At 43.7% G+C, this 17,543-nt stretch overlaps 1 protein-coding gene across 1 annotated transcript in view; it reads right to left on the bottom strand.

The window, feature by feature from the left end:
- Positions 1–17,543, bottom strand: part of Setd3 (SET domain containing 3, actin histidine methyltransferase) — a 71,900-nt gene that overhangs the window by 3,776 nt on the left and 50,581 nt on the right. Inside the window, exons 7-11 of the mRNA XM_008825640.3 lie at positions 10,851–10,909; positions 10,019–10,133; positions 3,659–3,733; positions 2,485–2,651; positions 1,564–1,649 (exon numbers count right to left, since the gene is read on the bottom strand). Coding sequence (XP_008823862.1) covers positions 1,564–1,649; positions 2,485–2,651; positions 3,659–3,733; positions 10,019–10,133; positions 10,851–10,909 — 502 coding nt within the window. The remainder of the gene's footprint in view (positions 1–1,563; positions 1,650–2,484; positions 2,652–3,658; positions 3,734–10,018; positions 10,134–10,850; positions 10,910–17,543) is intronic.

Here is a 17,543-nt window from a genome sequence, read left to right as displayed (position 1 = left end):
ACGGGGGGGGGGGTCACACTGCTGGAAGAACGGAACATACAGAACAGGGGCCGGACAGCCTGGACTCCATGGCTTAGGAGTGGGCTTCCTTCCAGCCTAGAACCCCTCAAAGTGGCTCCCTGTGCTGCAGTCAGCCCCTCCTGGGGGAAGGACCCCAGGCTTCATTCCACCTGCCATGGCAGCCTGTGCTTGGTCACCCTAAGAACAGCCAGAGTCCAGTGCACCCTCCCTCCTTAGCCTGTGTGAGTGTGAATGTCCTGCTCTGCTGGGAAAGTCTTCATTCCTTCTAGTCTTCTTCCTCCCTTCCCATCCACTGAAACTGTCTCGTCAGGTCTAATGAAAACACCCGTCTCTCCACTAAGAAGCATTCCATGAATCATGTTACTTGCAAATCAGGTGCATGAGGATGTCTGAGGCAAAGGCTCTAGAAGTAAAGCACTTTGTTCTACCTCAAGGTCATCTCTTACTAGCTAAGTGACCCTTGCCTAAGCTTCCCACCCTTCCTTGGAGATTCTGTATCAGTGAAAGATGAGATGAAAATAAAACAAGCACCACACTGAGCATCAACAGCACAACACCCTGAGTGTCCACAGATCACAGGACTGTCACTGTCTACATCTCTCATGGCTGCACATTCCTTGAGGTTACAGACTGTGACATTTAACTTTATATTCTTTTTTTTATTTTTTTTTAACCACTGAGCCATCTTTCCAGCCCCAATTTTATATTCTTAAATATGCAAGAAAACCCTACAGGTTACCCTTAACTTGGGCTCACTGAATTCAAACAATAAAGTACAAAGGCACCAAAAGCTCCCATTTGAATGACAGTGAACCTCACTCCGGTTCTGTGCTTGGAGTCTCAGCCACCTACATTCTGGGACTAAGTTTCTTCTACCTCCAGCTCACTGGCAAACCCCAAACACACAAAAGATGGGAGCCAGAGACAGTAAGGCACAGCCACTTCTCCATGGCCACAATGGACTGCTAACTAGTACTGCCCTTTCACTAATGTTTAGGCAATTTTGTTCTAGAAAAACATTTATCTGTTCAATCATTCATTCATCCAGTCACTCATTTCTACCCCATCTATTCTAAATTAAGGTAGCTTAAAACAATAGCAATGCACACATAGACACTGTATCACACACACACACAATTACAAATAAAACCCGAGGACCAATGATTTGTGGTTTGGGATAAAAGACAAAAACATAGCCCTACCATGTCAAATCTCAGTGTAAGAAACTCAGATGACTTGTTAGTAAATATAAAAACGGATGCTCAATACACTTATTTAACTCTTACCAGGTTTGAAATAAGAGGCCATAGCCAAGAACATCTGTGCTTTAGAAAGATGCTATTTGCAATATATTTACCCTCTCAGAATGTCTGCACCCACATTCCCAGTATACAGCAGATCAGTTCTTTCTCCAGTACTGCCATCTTCCCTCTACCCTAAAGTGCTTCCTGTTTCAAGAATGTTATCTAATCTGAATCCCCATGTTTTACATTTTCACAAATTAAAAAAAAAAAATCTTTCTTTTCCTGCAATGATTTTTACCTTCAGTCATGCAGAATACTCGGAGAAATGCCAGAAGTTGGGCAGAGATGGGCGGCTCAGTAAAATGTAACGCAAAAACACTGGAACTGAGAAGAGCAAGAAGCAAGATCAGTTGCCTTGCCCTCTAGAAGAGGGTATCCCTGAGTCTGCAGCCTCCCCGTGTCTGCAGCACTGATGGGGGCCTCAAGCAGAGCAGAACCACAGGAGTGCACTTGGAAAGCATGAGGCTTATGGTGGGGGAGGCCCTGAAAGGCACTGGTCACCTCCACCAGCATGCCTGCCATCTAATGGCCTTAATCTGGGGCCACCCACTCATGGTAAGAGAATTAAACACACCCACAGTCCTTAAGAAACATTAACAATAATTTATGTTGAGTTCACACTTTAATCATTAATCAAATATTGACAAGTTCAATAAAAAAAGGTCTAGATAATCCATTTTCATTAAGAATGGTTCCTCCAGTCCCTGGAGGGCTAATAAATCATAATTCTCACCTTCTTCATCATGTTATACCTCAAATGCAAGAAAATCTTAAGAATCTAACCAGAAATTCATGGAATTGCTGAGGAACATGACTTCATTACAGAAACTAATGGTGGCAAAGAATTAAATGAAACAAATTGATCCAGGTCATTAACCTTTTCAAGGTGAAAGACGTTAATGATACCAAAGCACTTATTTAACTTAATGAGGACCGCAGGCCACATCCCCCGGAACTGATGGTGAACGCTCCTTAGAGACATGATTATGTCTATCTGGAAGCACTGGCAAATCCCCATGCACCTCTAAGTCTAAGGTACTGTGTAACAGGGACAAAAGGATTGGACAGACTACTGTGGAGTTTTGTCAACACACCAACTAAACACCACACAGCTGAAAATATTGGAATACCACAGGAAGAGCCAACCAAGTCTACGTACGTTGGGATTCCGGCACGAGCCAAGACCTCAGCCTTCATGGCGTAGAGCCTGTCACTTTTACTCACTCCGAGCTTTATTTTCACTCTGTCATGCGAATTATTGTCAAAGAAAAAACCACTGTGGATCACAAATTCTGCATTTGACCGAGTGCCATAAAAAATGTAAATCTGAGATGCAGTAAAGAAAAAAACAGAAGAACATAAAACTCAGCATGTAGTCGTCACACAGAGCAAGGCAAAGGGTTAATGTAGTAAATGATACTTTACAGTAAGGAGACAGACTAGGTATAAAGCATCTATACACCCACTTGGTACAGCTTACTAAACAGAGGATGAAGGCATACAACCCTCCCAGCTACCCATGCTGTGAAGTCAAACACGTTATGTGCACTACCACTGGGCAGAGGAGAGGCCTCAGGGAGGCACTGACCCAGGATCCCAGCCATTGGGTCCTTGAGCCTCTCACGCAGTCTACCCTCTAGGGTTGTCCTTTGGAAGGCACCAAAACGAGGGGGTCTTCTGAACCTGGAGTTTGAATCAAGTCCTGTCAGAAGCTGCCGTCCACAGCCTGTGAAGCTCCATACCTAGTGGGAAGGTTTCTGAACTTTTCTGAAGAGCAGATCAGCCTTTCCTCAGACTGTCTTCACTCAAATGCAAAGTGTGTCTATATCTGTTCTGGTTTTATAGTACATGCTTGGATGTGGAACCCATAAAATGCAGAGACTTATTTTTATAACTGACCGAGAAGCTTAACTCTGCTTTCCCACCCAAATTATCAGATCAAACAAATTACAGAGTGTAGGCACAAGAAGACAAGTGCAGCTCTTCTGACCACTGAAATGTGGCTTCTTTTAAACATCCCTTCAAGAGCCAACAGATGAGGAAACAAAAGTAATGCAGTTTATGAAGTAAAAAATTTGTTTTCATGCCATAAGACAAGGTTCAGCTCACAAATACTGGTTTTCATATACTGGGTTAATTGTGCAAATAAGCTACATTTAAATCTTTTTTTCCTTTGTGGACCCAAAGTGCAACTCAAAGCACTTTTATGTCTCAAGATGTGCTCCAGAAAACAAGCAACCCTAAGGATCAATGCCTTTCTAAAGTGATCACAACCGCTCACTCCATGCCTATGGGTTGGCCACGCCTGGTTGACACGTGGCATGAAAACCCACCTGCTCTCCAGCCCGAAAATCTTGCAGTGCCACACACTCACAACGGTCATCTTCCAGGTTGTACCCCGTGGTGATCTGGGCAGGGAGAAAGGACAGAGCGGTGAGGCAAACGTGTCTGGGCTGCCCTGTCAGGTTTGCCTTTGGCAACAAGAGGACAGAGGTTCTAGAGGAACTTAAAGGGTAGTGCTGGAGGATGTCTAAAACCCAGCAAAGAACCACTGAGTATTTTAGTCATTTCTACTAACAGCAATCATTTGTACAGGGAGTTACATGACTGAAATAAATTTATCTTGGGAAAAGTCATTGTACTGATCACCACGTTTTGGTCTCAACCAAACAGTCCTTTATTACAAAATTGCTGCCTCTGAGTCATTCCCCTATGGCAGTGAGTCCTGGGTAAGGCCTCCATGGATGACATGAGATGCACACCCACAATGATTTTTGTGTCTATTCGTCATTTGGGGGCACTCTGGGGGACTTGTATTTATAAGTATTACTTTTACCTAACATCTGGCCAATGAGAAATCAAACTGGGGGCGGGATACAACTCCACAGTAAAGCACTGGTCTAGGATGTACACGGCCTAGGTGCCTGGTCTAGCAATACCAAGAAAGTGTGTTTTTCTATTACATAAGAATCAAGATGACAAGAAAAGTTTATTTCTCAATTATACACATTTTACTCTGTACATATACATACTTTGAAATTAGAATCAATTAAAACCTTCAGGTAAGCAAAGGCAAAATCAAATTGTTGTTTCTCATTCCTTCTCTTTCTGCTAAGAGATATAAATGTTTCTAAGCCTCTAGAGTACAGTAGAGAAAACTCCTCTGTCCAGACCTCAAAGCCAGGTCTCCTTCAGCTCTCCTGTCTTGGCTAGGATCTGCAATATCACACAGAAATACCCATACCTTAACTACCCAGCATTCTGACTCCCAAATTCCTCTGAATCTTTGTCTCTGTACTTGCATGTCCCATTCTCCCTTCCCATCTTCCAGGAGGTCAGGGGCAATCCTTAAATCCATGTCCACCATGTGTTAAACACTGGGGACGTGGATTTAAGGATTGCCCCTAACACATGGTATCTAACACCTGACAGTGCCTTCGAAAAGACTGCCTTGAGGCACAAACTCCAGGGCAGGCAACAGGGCCCACAATGCAAGTAAAAACTCCTCAGCATCCCATCCCTCTGAGCATCGTCAACCTCCAGATTGTATGGCTAATCCTTTTGAGCACACTTACTTCATCCTGGAGAATCAAAGACTCAAGACATCTACAAGTACTACTTGCTAATCCAAATATCAACCTGGGTCCCAAAGAGAGTAATGTTCAAGCTGAGGGCACAGCATTTAGAAGGGAGAATCACGCAACCCTCATCTGTAAACCCAACATGCCTGGATACAGAGGCGTGTAAACCATGTATATACAGAACTTTTCATGCTTCTAACCGCAAAGACCAATGAGGAGCCTGAAGGTGTTGGGAAACAAAGGAAGGCGCTCTAGCACGTTTTTACTCACAAGATTCTAAATGCCTGACTTGGATTCAAACAGTTCCATGGAGTCCCCGCCCAACATCTGATTCCCTGTTCTGACCAAAAAGTGTAGAAGGAGAATTTCCTTTGACCCTCAACTCCTTTTGGGAAAGCCGGACATGCCCGGCCTTGGTACGTAGACCTGCCAGCAGCACAGGCAGGAAGGAGGGGTGCTGGGGAAGGAGGAAAGCAAAGCAGAGAGCGCGGTTCACCTCCAGAGAGAAAAGACCAGTGCCGAGGGGTACTTTACAGGCATCTCCCAAATCAGCAGCAGTCACAGCTGAGAAAGTAACCTGTCTCCAGAAGCCCCACAGCAGGTGCCCCTCTTGCTCTTCTGCAAGGGTCAGTGTTTCAGGATGAGTGGCAGCCTCTCCATGTGGCACTGCCCAACTTACTTCTAGAGTGCTGTCAAAAATTCATCTCTACACACATAGCCTGACTCAGGCCAAAGCCCTCTTCATCTGCACTCAGGCTCCTAAAAACTGCAAAGTAGCACAGGACCTGGGCCTCTGTTTAGCTCCATGGTCCTTGGGGATACTGTCTGCTACTCCCATCAGTAGAGGCAACCACAGAACCCTTCTAGGCTGTTTGGGCTCCGATGCCAGCAAAGGCCCTTTACAGGAACCTTGGAAATGACCCACAGGCAGGAACCTGCAGTCATGGAACAGCCCCAACTCCACGTCCAAATCAGGAGATGCAGCAGTCGGGAATCTGGTCCAACGGCATCTCCTGACTCTGCTGCACTGGGCATTCATCTCCTCCTCACCCAGCTCCATGTGCTGTGTGTCCAGTAATGCCCCCCACCCACCTAAATCCACCATCTATAAATATATGAGTGCCCATTCCATTCCAGGTGGGAAAAAACTGTCTGCATCCAGGGGAAGAGTCTAGTGGGTGACACACATGGAGAAAAAAAATATCAAATATGTGGACAGCCTCCCAAGAGCCTCGTTACCTACTGGATAGGCACAGGGAAAAGAAGGGTGGTGGTGAGTGATTACAGAGGAAGCACAGTGGGCGTGTGCCAGCATACGCCAGGGGGAGCTGGAGCCTGCGTGGATGCATGACTCTCAGCAGTGGACTTGGGCACTGCGTCTGCAGCCATACTCCAGTTTAATTTTCCCATTCCACAGCACTGCAGGAGGAAGACTGTGATATACCCCCCACCCCCAAAGTAAAGAGGACTACAGATCATTTTAATCTTTCTGGGATTCCAAATCTCCTCCTAGGATGTGTCTATTGCTTTCATTATGTATGGAGGAAGGAATGGAGGAGTAATCATGTTCGTCAAATAAAATCTGAGAAAGACACAGGAAAGAGAAGAGGATCACAATTGAACCAAGGTTTCGGCTCATTTCTCTCCACCGCTTTTCTCCTAGGCACGTGTGCAATATATTTTAGCATCACTTATTCCCTACTCATGAATTCATTCAAAACACCAAGCACTGGAATGCATGAAGGCACTGGGATATGAATAAGACACACAAAAAAATCGCCTGCTTTCATGACCTCCCAAAATTATAGGCAGAGGCCAGGCGTGGTGGGGCGCAGTCTGTAATCCCTGCACTCAGGAGGTGAAGGCAGGAGCATCAGGAGATTAAAGTCGTCCTTGGCTACAAGGCCTCATCTAAAATTGACAACAGAGGTGTAAATATGCTGCATGGACAATGCAGGAAGCACAAGACAAGATGGACTGACAGGACAGAGTGGTGCTCAGCTTACAAAGGGTGACCAGGGTGGCCTCACCTGATGACAACTCTAAGTCTCTTGGACAAAAGTAGCAGCAAGTACAAAGGCCCTAAGGCAGGTTATACTGGTGTCAAGGACAGCAAGAAGCAGGGGGAGGTAAGACTTGTAGATGTTGAGGGTTGGGCAGGTTATGTAGGGAGACCCTTGCCTGCTACGGTAAAAACTAGGCCTGGACACTGAGCCTGGATCTAGGTATCTTGAATTTTCCAATACTTAAGCAGAAGGACCTTGAAAGACCCTTATTTAATTCTGCTTGACTGCACAGCAATCTTCTCACATGGGCTGGCAGAGTCACAGACACTGTGCATACCAGAACACACACAGTGGCCTATAAACCACTTCACAGTATCTTTCTCATACAAACTGAAACCTGCCACTTCACTTTTTTAACAGATAAGGCAAAATTTAAAAGATGCTTATTCCAGGCTGGGGAGATGGCCAAGTGTGTTAAGGTGCTTGCTATACAAACATGAGATCTGAGTTCAGACCTCTAGCACTCATTTGAGGGGGTTGGAGGAGTGACACAGCACTTTGTATCTGTAACTCCAGCACTGGGAGAACAATGTCAGATCAGGGACTCTCTGGCCAGCCAGCCTAGCCTGAACAGTGAGCTAGGATCATGTCTCAAAAGAATAAGAGCCAGACATGTTATGCACACTTTAGTCCAGCACATGGGAGGCAGAAGCAGGTCAATCTGTATGAGACTGAGGCCAGTGTGTTCCACTGGGGTTAAAGGGAGACCTTATCTTTAAAAACCAAAATATAACAAAACCCACTAGAGGAAGATACCCAGCAGCACTGTCCTCTGGCCTCCATACATGTGCATGGGTAATACCCACATCCACACCCACACCCACACCACAATGTATTTCCTACAGTTTAGGACTATGCCCTATGAACTCTCTGAAACAGGCAGCTAAGGACATCACTCTCATTCATCAGAATCCCAGCAGCGCTGCTCCTGATGTCACCTTCTTTGCTGCTGCTACTGCTAGCCAGACTCCATATACCAGGGCTTAGGGCTACTGTTTGAGGCAGACAGTACTGCAACTTCCTACTGAGTTCCTCTATGAGTCAGGGCAGGCTGACGAGGATTACCAGGACAGACACATAGCCCTTGCTTGAAAAGTAAAGCCTTCAGTTCAAGTGCCTTATTTTAAAAAGGTTAACTATTAATATGTATGAAACACAGCTTTACAGTTTGAAAATTGCATTTCTTAAATCCTGCCACATTAAATTTCCCATGAAACCTTGTGACAATGGAAACAGTACATGATGCTGAGTCAGATGTGTGGGACAGACAGCCCTGATAGGAATGTGTACTGGCTTCCTGAATAAACTTTCTGAAGGCAGGCAGTGTCTTAGCCTGGACTGTGGTAGGTCACAGGCCACACAAAAAGTGCACAGCTTTTTCACACTGGCAGACAACATCAAAGCCCAAAGTTGGCATGAGTATACGAGGCTGTCACCAGCAGCAAAGGACAGGAGAGGATGGAACGGAGCCCTTAGTCATAGCTGTAGCCCCCAATGGTCTAGCACTCGCTTTGTAGACTAGGCTGGACTCAGTCTCATGAAATTCACCAGCCTCTGCCTGATGAGTGCTGGTATTGAAGGCTTTAAAGGCATGTGCCACCACACCAGGCTCGTCTATCTTCAACTATGAAAATGAAAATAAATAATTTGGGAAACAATAATTGAGTTCAAATAAAAAGGGAAAAAGAAAATACAAGGGCCAGATATTAAAAGGTACTTGAAAAAAGCTGAAATTTCAAGGTTACAATCACTTAAAAATATCTCTGACGAAGGGAACATTTTTAAAAAGACAAAGAATGTAAAATTATATTCATTAGTGAAAATGTAAAGCATGCTGTCATTTCTTAGTATTGCTAATTGAATTAAGCATATCTAAATTAAGGCAAAAATGTAATTGTAGCAGTGTAACTATTCCTCCTTGCCACAATTTAAATACCCTTTTTTTTTTCTTTCTTCTTTTTTTGCCTTTTTGAGACAGGGTCTCCCTCTAGCCCCAGCTGTCCTGGAATTCACTATGTAGACCAGGCCGGCCTTGAACTCACAGAGATCCACTGCCTCCGCCTCCCAAGTGCCGGGACTAAAGGCGTGCAGTACCACGCCCGGCAATTTAAATACTTTTAAGGCTTGAAAGACTCGCCCACATTAGCAGGAGGGTACTATCTTGAGCACTGGGCTTACAGCACCTGTGTTCTGGCTGCTGTATGGATGTGAAATGATCATCTGCAGCATTTTTTTTATCTGTTTATAATACTGGTAATAACAACAACAAGAGGTAACACTGGGAAAAGAGGAACAAACCCAGCCAAGCCCGCAGACTAGACTAGCACAGTGCTGAAAACGCCAGAACAATCTGGATTTAATGGCCTTCTACCTATGATCACTAGGAAATCCTCAGCACTGTGAGAAAGCTCCCGTATGGAGTTATTTAGGGCCCCAAGAAAGCCGAGGAACAAGCCATGCGCCCTCCTTCCTTGCCGCAATAAGAAGATTCCTGTCTGTCACATCTCCGCCCAGTGAGGAGGCCACCCCTGCAGTGCCCTGAGCCTAGCACACAAGCCTGCCCACACACAGGGCTTCTGAGCAAAGCAGGTCAATCACATGGCCACGGGTGGTGAGTAGAGCAGGGGGAAGAGGGAGCTAGCAGAGAAAAGAAAAGGATTATAAAAGAGAAAGTCAGAAAGATGAAAGATTTTCTTCAATAAATTAGTACCCTTTTTAAAGAATAGGGAAAAAGAGGAATTTTGGTTTAGTCTGCAGTCTGGTAAGATAAGAAGATGAACTAGTGAGCTAGAACTATGGCTTAAACCACACAGTGCAGTCTGAGGTGGTTCTTGAAGTAGCCTAAGATTCAAGTTCTGTTTTTAGTATGAGGTTAATACTGAGAGAGAGAACAGTCAGCTTCCACTGGAGGGAGGCAGGATGAGCAGCAGTCGGCTTCTGTTTGTCTTCCTCGTGGAGAGGGAACAGGAGAACAAGAAGCCTGAGTGGACTGCCCACACAGAAGCTCAGCAGCCTCCCAGACTCAGCCCACGGCGGAGAGCGTTACCAGGCCATTGGTGTGATTGCACATGTCCCATAGAGGAATCAGGGCCAGGGTCACCCGGGAGCCGTCCTCCGTGGGAATTTGGTTTTGTCGTGTCATAACAGAAGAGACTGCCCACCTGTAACAAAAAGAAAAAAAAGAGTGAAACATCCAAAAGTTGCCTGTCGTGAGAACTAACTCCGGGATTGGGGGGTGTCACTTGGAGCCAGATCCAAGACTGAGGGACGCAGAGAGGGGACTAGCAGGAAAGAGCCAGAGGAAGAGTCCGTGATCAGGCTGGGTATGCAGAAGGAGAGAAGGAGGCACGAGCAAGGGTCTCAGCCTTGCACTGGGTGGAGATGACAAAACCTCCGTCCCCACAGCCAGCTCCTCTCACTCACGTGCTGATCTGCGCCTACTTGGAGCCTCACTGGAAAGCAAGTGATATAGCTCCCTCTGATCAGACATCCTCTGAGGTTGTACAAAATGTGGAATGAAATTGTGTATTACATTGTACAGTGCATTAGTTCTTTATGTTAAAAAAGAAGTCCCCACTTTACACCAATATAATTTATTCAAAAGGGAACATAATCCTTTAACCACACCGAGCACTAATGTTATGCTCAAATACACTTTGACTGCCTCAACCAAGCTCCCACCATAGGCTACAGCACCATTTCTAGGCAGCTACTGAAGCGCGGGTGCTTCTGGAAGCTGCTCACTGCTGCTGCTGGGACCACCTCAGCCTCAGTGCAGAAAGTGGTCACATCAGGCCGCTTGCTGAAGAGCTTCCATCACCTCCAGATCCCAGGTTCCCTCAGAAACCACCCCTGACACCCCCGCTCCTTACACCAACCTGTAGTCCTCATACGTGAAAGAATCCTTCAAGGGCAGTTTGTTGGCGTGAGGATGGGTCTGGGAATGAGAAGTTTTAGGAAGCAGAGGTGAGGAAAGAAAAGGGAAAACAGAAATCAGTCAGCAGAATTTCATTATTTAGCTGCCTAACAGATCCTAACAAGAGCCAAATGAAGCAGGAGGCGTCCAGCCGCGCGACTGAGGGATCATCATGCTGTTATGCCCTCATACATCACTGTCAACTTAATTTGTTGTGCCCAGCAGCCGCCATAAATCTGCTCCTTCATATTTCGATCCTAGAACCCACAGACACCACACAAAATACAATTTAAGGTGGACTGACTTCACAAAGGCAGGCAGCACACCCACACTGTGAGCATCTGCTCATGCCTGCAAACCCAGGGGTGCGATCCAGTCTTTCATGGGATCTCAGGCCATGATGGTGGCATGGGCCCTATGACTAGATTCCAGTCTCTCTGTATGTCACAGAAGGCAACAATCCCAAGCACTTTGGTGCGCTGCAGGTTCTTTCACACATCTCTAACTTACATCACTTGATGGAAATAGACTAATTTGCAAATGAATTATTTATACTGCAATCATGGACCAAGCACAGAAAACCAAGCAAAGTAAGGTCTCATCAGAGTATAGAGTAAGGCTTACAAGTAAAATGAAGATAAAACAAATCAGCATTATTTAAAATTCTTCTTTTTTTTTGGTCTTTTTTGAGACAGGGTCTCCCTGTAGCCCCAGCTGTCCTGGAACTCACAATGTAGACCAGGCTGGCCTTCAACTCACAGAGATCCGCCTGTCTCTGTCTCCCGAGTGCTGGGATTAAAGGTGTGCACCACCATGCCTAGCCTTCACTTTTTTCTGGACAAAAGAATATTTGATAAAAATACTCAAAACTTCACACTTGGAAGGAAATTTTATCCGATTCTCTCCTCAAACCCCCTCCCCATTTGGAACTTCCAAGCACTTACAAACTTTGTCCCAGTCAAGATATTAAAAGCTGTAACAGTATAACTTCAGTTTCAATTACCACCTGACCGGCAGATCACAATAAGTGATCAGATGAACACACAGTTGTTTGAGACAGAAATGAGATTCTGCCGAGTCTTTGCACACTGTTAATGCACGGGTTCCGTGCAGCCCTCAGTTTTTACTCGATGCGCTGGCATCACAAGCACGCTGTAATTTATCATCGCTCACTGTAATGTACTCTCTGGCACCTACACAGGACAGTAGGGGATGAGGTAAAAGTGGCTCAAACCGTAAATCAATTAGAAAACAAAAGCTTATGCTCAGTGCACAATTTTAGGCAAATTATATATTACAAAAGGCTGCCAATTGGGTGCTAGCTCCCAGGTGCTTCTTTCCTCTTCTTAGCCCACTTTTAACCCTTTGGAAGAAAAGCCAAAATGCAAAAACCCTTTAAGATGCATGTTTGGCCAGGGGTGATGGTGCACACTTGTAATCCCTGCACCTGAGACGCTGAGGCAGGAGGATCAAGAGTGGGAGACTTACCTGGACTGCAGAGCTAGACTCTGTGTTCATGTAAATGAAACAAAATTAAATGAATATTTGTATTAGCAAAGTGAAGTTATATAGATACTTTAATGTGACATACAAAATAGCATGTCATGCAGGGACAGTTTTGGTTGATTCAGGAAACCCATCTCTGGAAGGGGAATCAATATATGAGGGTCAGCCAGTGAAGGTTCAAGAGTCTGGAGAACTTAAGTTTTTCAGGTGTTTCCTTTGCAACAAATGTGTGTAACCCTGTGCTGCGAGGGCCCAGGTGTGCTTTCCACTTGTCATTAATGTAACTGAGGCAGAGTTCAAGTTTCTCCTCCTCCAAAACTGATCTGGTCTAAGAACAGAAAAATTTCAAAACTAAAGAAAGGGATTCTATCTTTAAGTTTTCCTTTTGCTTATCATAAAATGAAAGCTCACATTACCTTTGAAATATATATTGAAAACTTTACACATTGAAGATGTCATTTTTCAAAGTCTAAGTCATGGAAAATGTTTTGTTATTTTTAAAAAATATTTTAATTCACTTCAACTACGGAATTTACTAGGGCCTTTGAAAGTTGGTAAATTCCTATGCTAAATCCCATAAATACTGAAAATTTAACACCCTCCTCCTCAAAAGTCTGACATTAAGTAGGAGAAAAGATGACAATTTTCAGTTTTCAAAAGGACTTGAAGAATCTTCCCACAGCTGAATCTTTAAACAGCCTTAGACTCTACAAGAACATGGGTGACCTGCCCAGGGGTCAAGAAGGAGATTAACACGACCATGTGCCCTTCCTTCAATTTACATGGATGTTTCCTACACAGCCTCATAGCCAGATGAAATCACAAAGAAAAAAAAAACCCTCAAAAAAATGTATGATCGCATTTTTCAGATAGAATTTGACTATTACTTTTCTGTATGGTTACATAATATTTGCAGAACCTGTTAGAAATAGTTGCTCTCACAAAAACAGGGTGTGCCCAGCACACGGATTCTGGTATAAAAGCTACCGCCTGACACAAGCACTTAACAGTTACACTGAAGCAAAATGTGACACTGCTGGCAAGTGGCTGCCACTTCAGCAGGGCTCTCACTGCTATGACGCCAGCTCCACCTCCTGGTGGCACAGAGTAGTGAACCTCTGAGCTCCACAACTGCTCCCAAGAGCAAGTCACAAGCAGCCCTCCCCGAGTCCAAAACCGCCGCGCTTCAGCTTCACAGAAGTAATATATGTTTTCCAAGTAAACCCCTATCTTTCATCTAAAACTTTTATATAACATTTTACAAGGATCTCAAGGCAATCTAGTATGGAAAATGATCCATCTATGAAAAATATTTAATGTTGGAAAAAAAGCCTTATTTTTGAAAACAAGAAAGCTAAGACAAAAGTCCATTCTAAACAATTAAGACTTTTCCCTGCTCCCAAGTTAAAATTTTAAAATACCTTCCAAGAATTCATTTGAAGTAAACTGTATGTTTCTACACTGTTCTTAGACGACAATGTCTCAGCTCCTACCACGCAGTGAGGATGACAGCATCCCTAGCCGGCTTTGCCAACAGAGATGCTTGACCCCGTGCTCAAGGGAGAATGTAAAGTTGAAACAGAACCTCCCTCTTGGTGATCAACTGATTTCAGCTGCGACTATGGCTTCTGAGACACAGATATGTACAGTGCAATGGGCACAGATGTCTTCAAATAGACACAGGATCAGGCCTCCGAGGCACAGGGGCTCAACAGCAGCCTGCCAGGGAGTCCTGGCAAATCACCAACTGCTCCACCCTAAACCCCGATATCACAGCTTCAGAAACTAGCCACAGATTTCCTTCAGAATTTAAGTGACAGATGTTTTGTTTATCTCTTGAACCTAAGTATTTGAGGCTGGGGAAATGCACAACTATGATAGCTCACAATAAGAAGCACAGAGTTGCTTTTAAAGAAGGTCTTAAAGTCAGCAGTGCTGATGCACACCTGTCTGTGCTCCTCTCAGAGCTCAAAGAGTGGAGGGCAGGGATATGGGGGGTGAGCTGTACGAAACCCTATATCAAAAGAAAAGTTGTTAAAAATTAAATAAAATTAAAAAGGATTCCAGAATCCTTACACAAAGCCAGGTGACCTCCCATTCCCTTCTCCATCCAAAGACGGCATTCTCCTAGAGACAGCAGTGCTGTGCCTAGTACAAAATAATCACTACGTTTGGGAAAGATTAATATCTAAAATTGTTTGTTTGGCTTCAATAAAAAGGAGCAATATTGCTAAATATGTAAGTATGACATTTTGAAGAATTTACCATCTTGCATGGGTCTGGTAGTGATGCTTAAGGAAATTAAAAACCACTACAGTCAGCATATCTGGTCCTTATTAAAGTTCTGTCTTGAACTATCACTCACATAAAACAAAAACAAACCAAGAAGAAATTTAAATAAAACCTATGGATTATAAGTGTTTGAAGATGAAAAGAATGAATGATATTCTGGCTTTAAAGATTGATTTAGCATGCAGCTTCTCTTCACAGTCCCTTGATGAAAATGAAATCTCCCTAACAAACACTTAATAAAACCTGTCAATATCTCTGAAAAGAAAAATGACACAAATGCATTAAGTATTAAATACCCTTGGAAAAAGTCACATATTCCATGAATTTTTGATGTACTATCTTGACATTAATGTAAAACCTTGATATTTATAATTGACAGATATTTAATAAAGTATAAAAGAAGATGGCTGCTGTGCAGCATGCAAATTCCTCGGGCTGAGGAGAGACGAGGGATACGGCGCACTTACACTAAATAAACAGTTACTGTGTGCCGCACGCATCAGCTGCCGTCTTATTTTAGGCTCATACAACAAACCTTTGTGGAGACTCAAAATAAGCAGAATTCGTTATTATGTGAACTCCTAATCCAGAAACATTTAGTATGTGAAGCAGCTTTAAACACTAATAGTTCTGCACAGGAACAAATACATTTGAATCAAGGGTTGCTTTATTTTTAACACTGAGCAATAAGCATTTTTAGATGCTCTAAAATGCACTTCCAAGGATAGGGGGAAAGGTTATGTCCTAAACAATTCTCAAAGGAAACAAATTTGGCCTAAAGATTGAAAATGCTGTGACAGAAAAGAAAGCTCTGAACGAAGGGGCCTAGAGGACAAATCTTCCCAAACCCCACCATCACCCTTCAGAAGCATCTCTCCTCTGCTTACCTAGACTGATGTGTAAGGAGACCAACCTGAATACATGAAATCGCCACTTCAGCAAGATGTTCAAATGTGCTAAAAGGGAAGCTGATCAGTCCATAAAAATGACTCCTAAATACTATATTTTAAACAATTTATGTCCTGCTGTAATGCATAATCAATTACTAATTCTCAAAATACACATGGTAGTTCAACAACTGCTCTTCAACAGCTATAGGGACGTACTTTATAAGTTGTACCTAGCTTGTTCTGATAAAAACCCGTAACACTCTGTAATTAAATTGATCTGACTAAAGTGTATCTATTTTGTTTGACTTAAGCACATATTAAAAGGCACAGTAGGGTTCATTTGCCAAGGACAGACAAACCTAACTCCAGTGATGGTCCCATTTTGCTTACTGCTTCTAGGATGAAATTAGACACAGAACCTCAGGACCTTGTGGATGCAGTCACTTCCCAACTGGGAACTTCTCATATGGCAGAGATCCCCAGGGCTTACCATGTAATGCCACCTTCCCTGGCAGGGCAGCCTGGCATCCTCCCTGAGATCGCCCAGTATGGATGGGTGCCTCAGCAAATGCTACATCCTTGCAAACAAGAAAAAAGAGAAGCAACAGAAAGCCCCATGGGATCAGTCCTACAGACTGGGAGACACCTCTCTTCTCTTCAAGACAATGCCACATGCAACCAGAGAGTCCAGGAAGGGAGAGGATTTCCTCCAGAAGGAAGGAGAACGAAGGAGAAACGGAGAACCAAAAGGAAGCTAGCGAGACACTGGGAAGGCGGCAGGTAGGACACTCAGCACGTTAGATACCACAGGTTGCCCCTCTTTGAGTCCACACCAAGGCTAAATGGAAGCAGCGGACAAGCAAATTTCTACAAGCCAATGAGCCCCCCGCTTGCATGTTCTTTTCTAAGTGGACAGCATGGCTGGACAGAAAGACAAGCTATCAAGTATCTACTGGACCACAACTTGGCTCTGATGACCATAAATCAGAATCAAAGTATGGTTCATTTATTCAGTTCTTGAGGGAAAAATCAATTTTTAAGACTTTTATTTTTAAACACAGATTACATCCAATTCTCTGGGGAATTTTTTCATTATCAAGTTCTTCAAATTCACTCAATATGACCAAATAAAAATTTAACTACGTCGATACACATTTAATTAAGACCTTTAGCAAAAGGTCTTAACACAGAGCGAATTTTTCTAGTAAACACGTATCAGCTTAAAATTAAAAAATAAAAACTTAAAAACAGATTAGTATTACATTTATAAGATTACTTTTTAGATGACTGAATCTATAGTCTACATGCAACTTAAATTTAATTGCAGTTTGCTGAAACAATGCAGAAAATATATCTCAGTAGCATGTTTACTAATTATCATTTATATCCACCAAAAAAACTACAAACCAAAATCAGTCCTAATCAGCCACATTTGGACTGTCAATCATCTATTCACTCAACAAATATTCATTGACTCAGAAAGAAAAAAATCTGAAGATAAGTTAACAGAAAATTATCCATCAGGAAAAAAGGTTAAAAACAAAAAAAGGACAAAATTCAAATATTGACAAATATTTTGTTGAGTGTCTCTGATTAGTAAAGGAATATATACAATTAACATCCTCAGGGAGTTACTACCCAGTGGCACAGTCAGAGGAAAGACTGAAATAAGAGGACAGACCGCATAAGAGGCCACTGTAGGGCTCCTCACCCCACTGCAGGGCCCCCTTCTCCAACCTCCCAGGCTCCTCAGCATTCTGCCACCCCGAGATTTCTTTTCCCTGTAGGCAAGCTCAATAAGGCAGGGATGTGTCTTTAGCCACCACAATGTCCCCAGTGCCTCCCACAGACCCTCAAAACCATCTCCCTCCAAGCAAGAGGGAAAGCCTTCCCAGAGTGAAGGTCAGAGTGATCAATGGACCCTGACAGGCCTCAACAACAGGCAAGAAAACGGAAGGGGAGATCTT

Source organism: Nannospalax galili, unplaced genomic scaffold, assembly GCF_000622305.1.
Source record: "Nannospalax galili isolate Female #2095 unplaced genomic scaffold, S.galili_v1.0 scaffold188, whole genome shotgun sequence".
In the NCBI taxonomy this organism is placed as follows: Eukaryota; Metazoa; Chordata; class Mammalia; order Rodentia; family Spalacidae; genus Nannospalax; species Nannospalax galili.
This window is presented reverse-complemented; position numbering and strand designations above follow the sequence as displayed.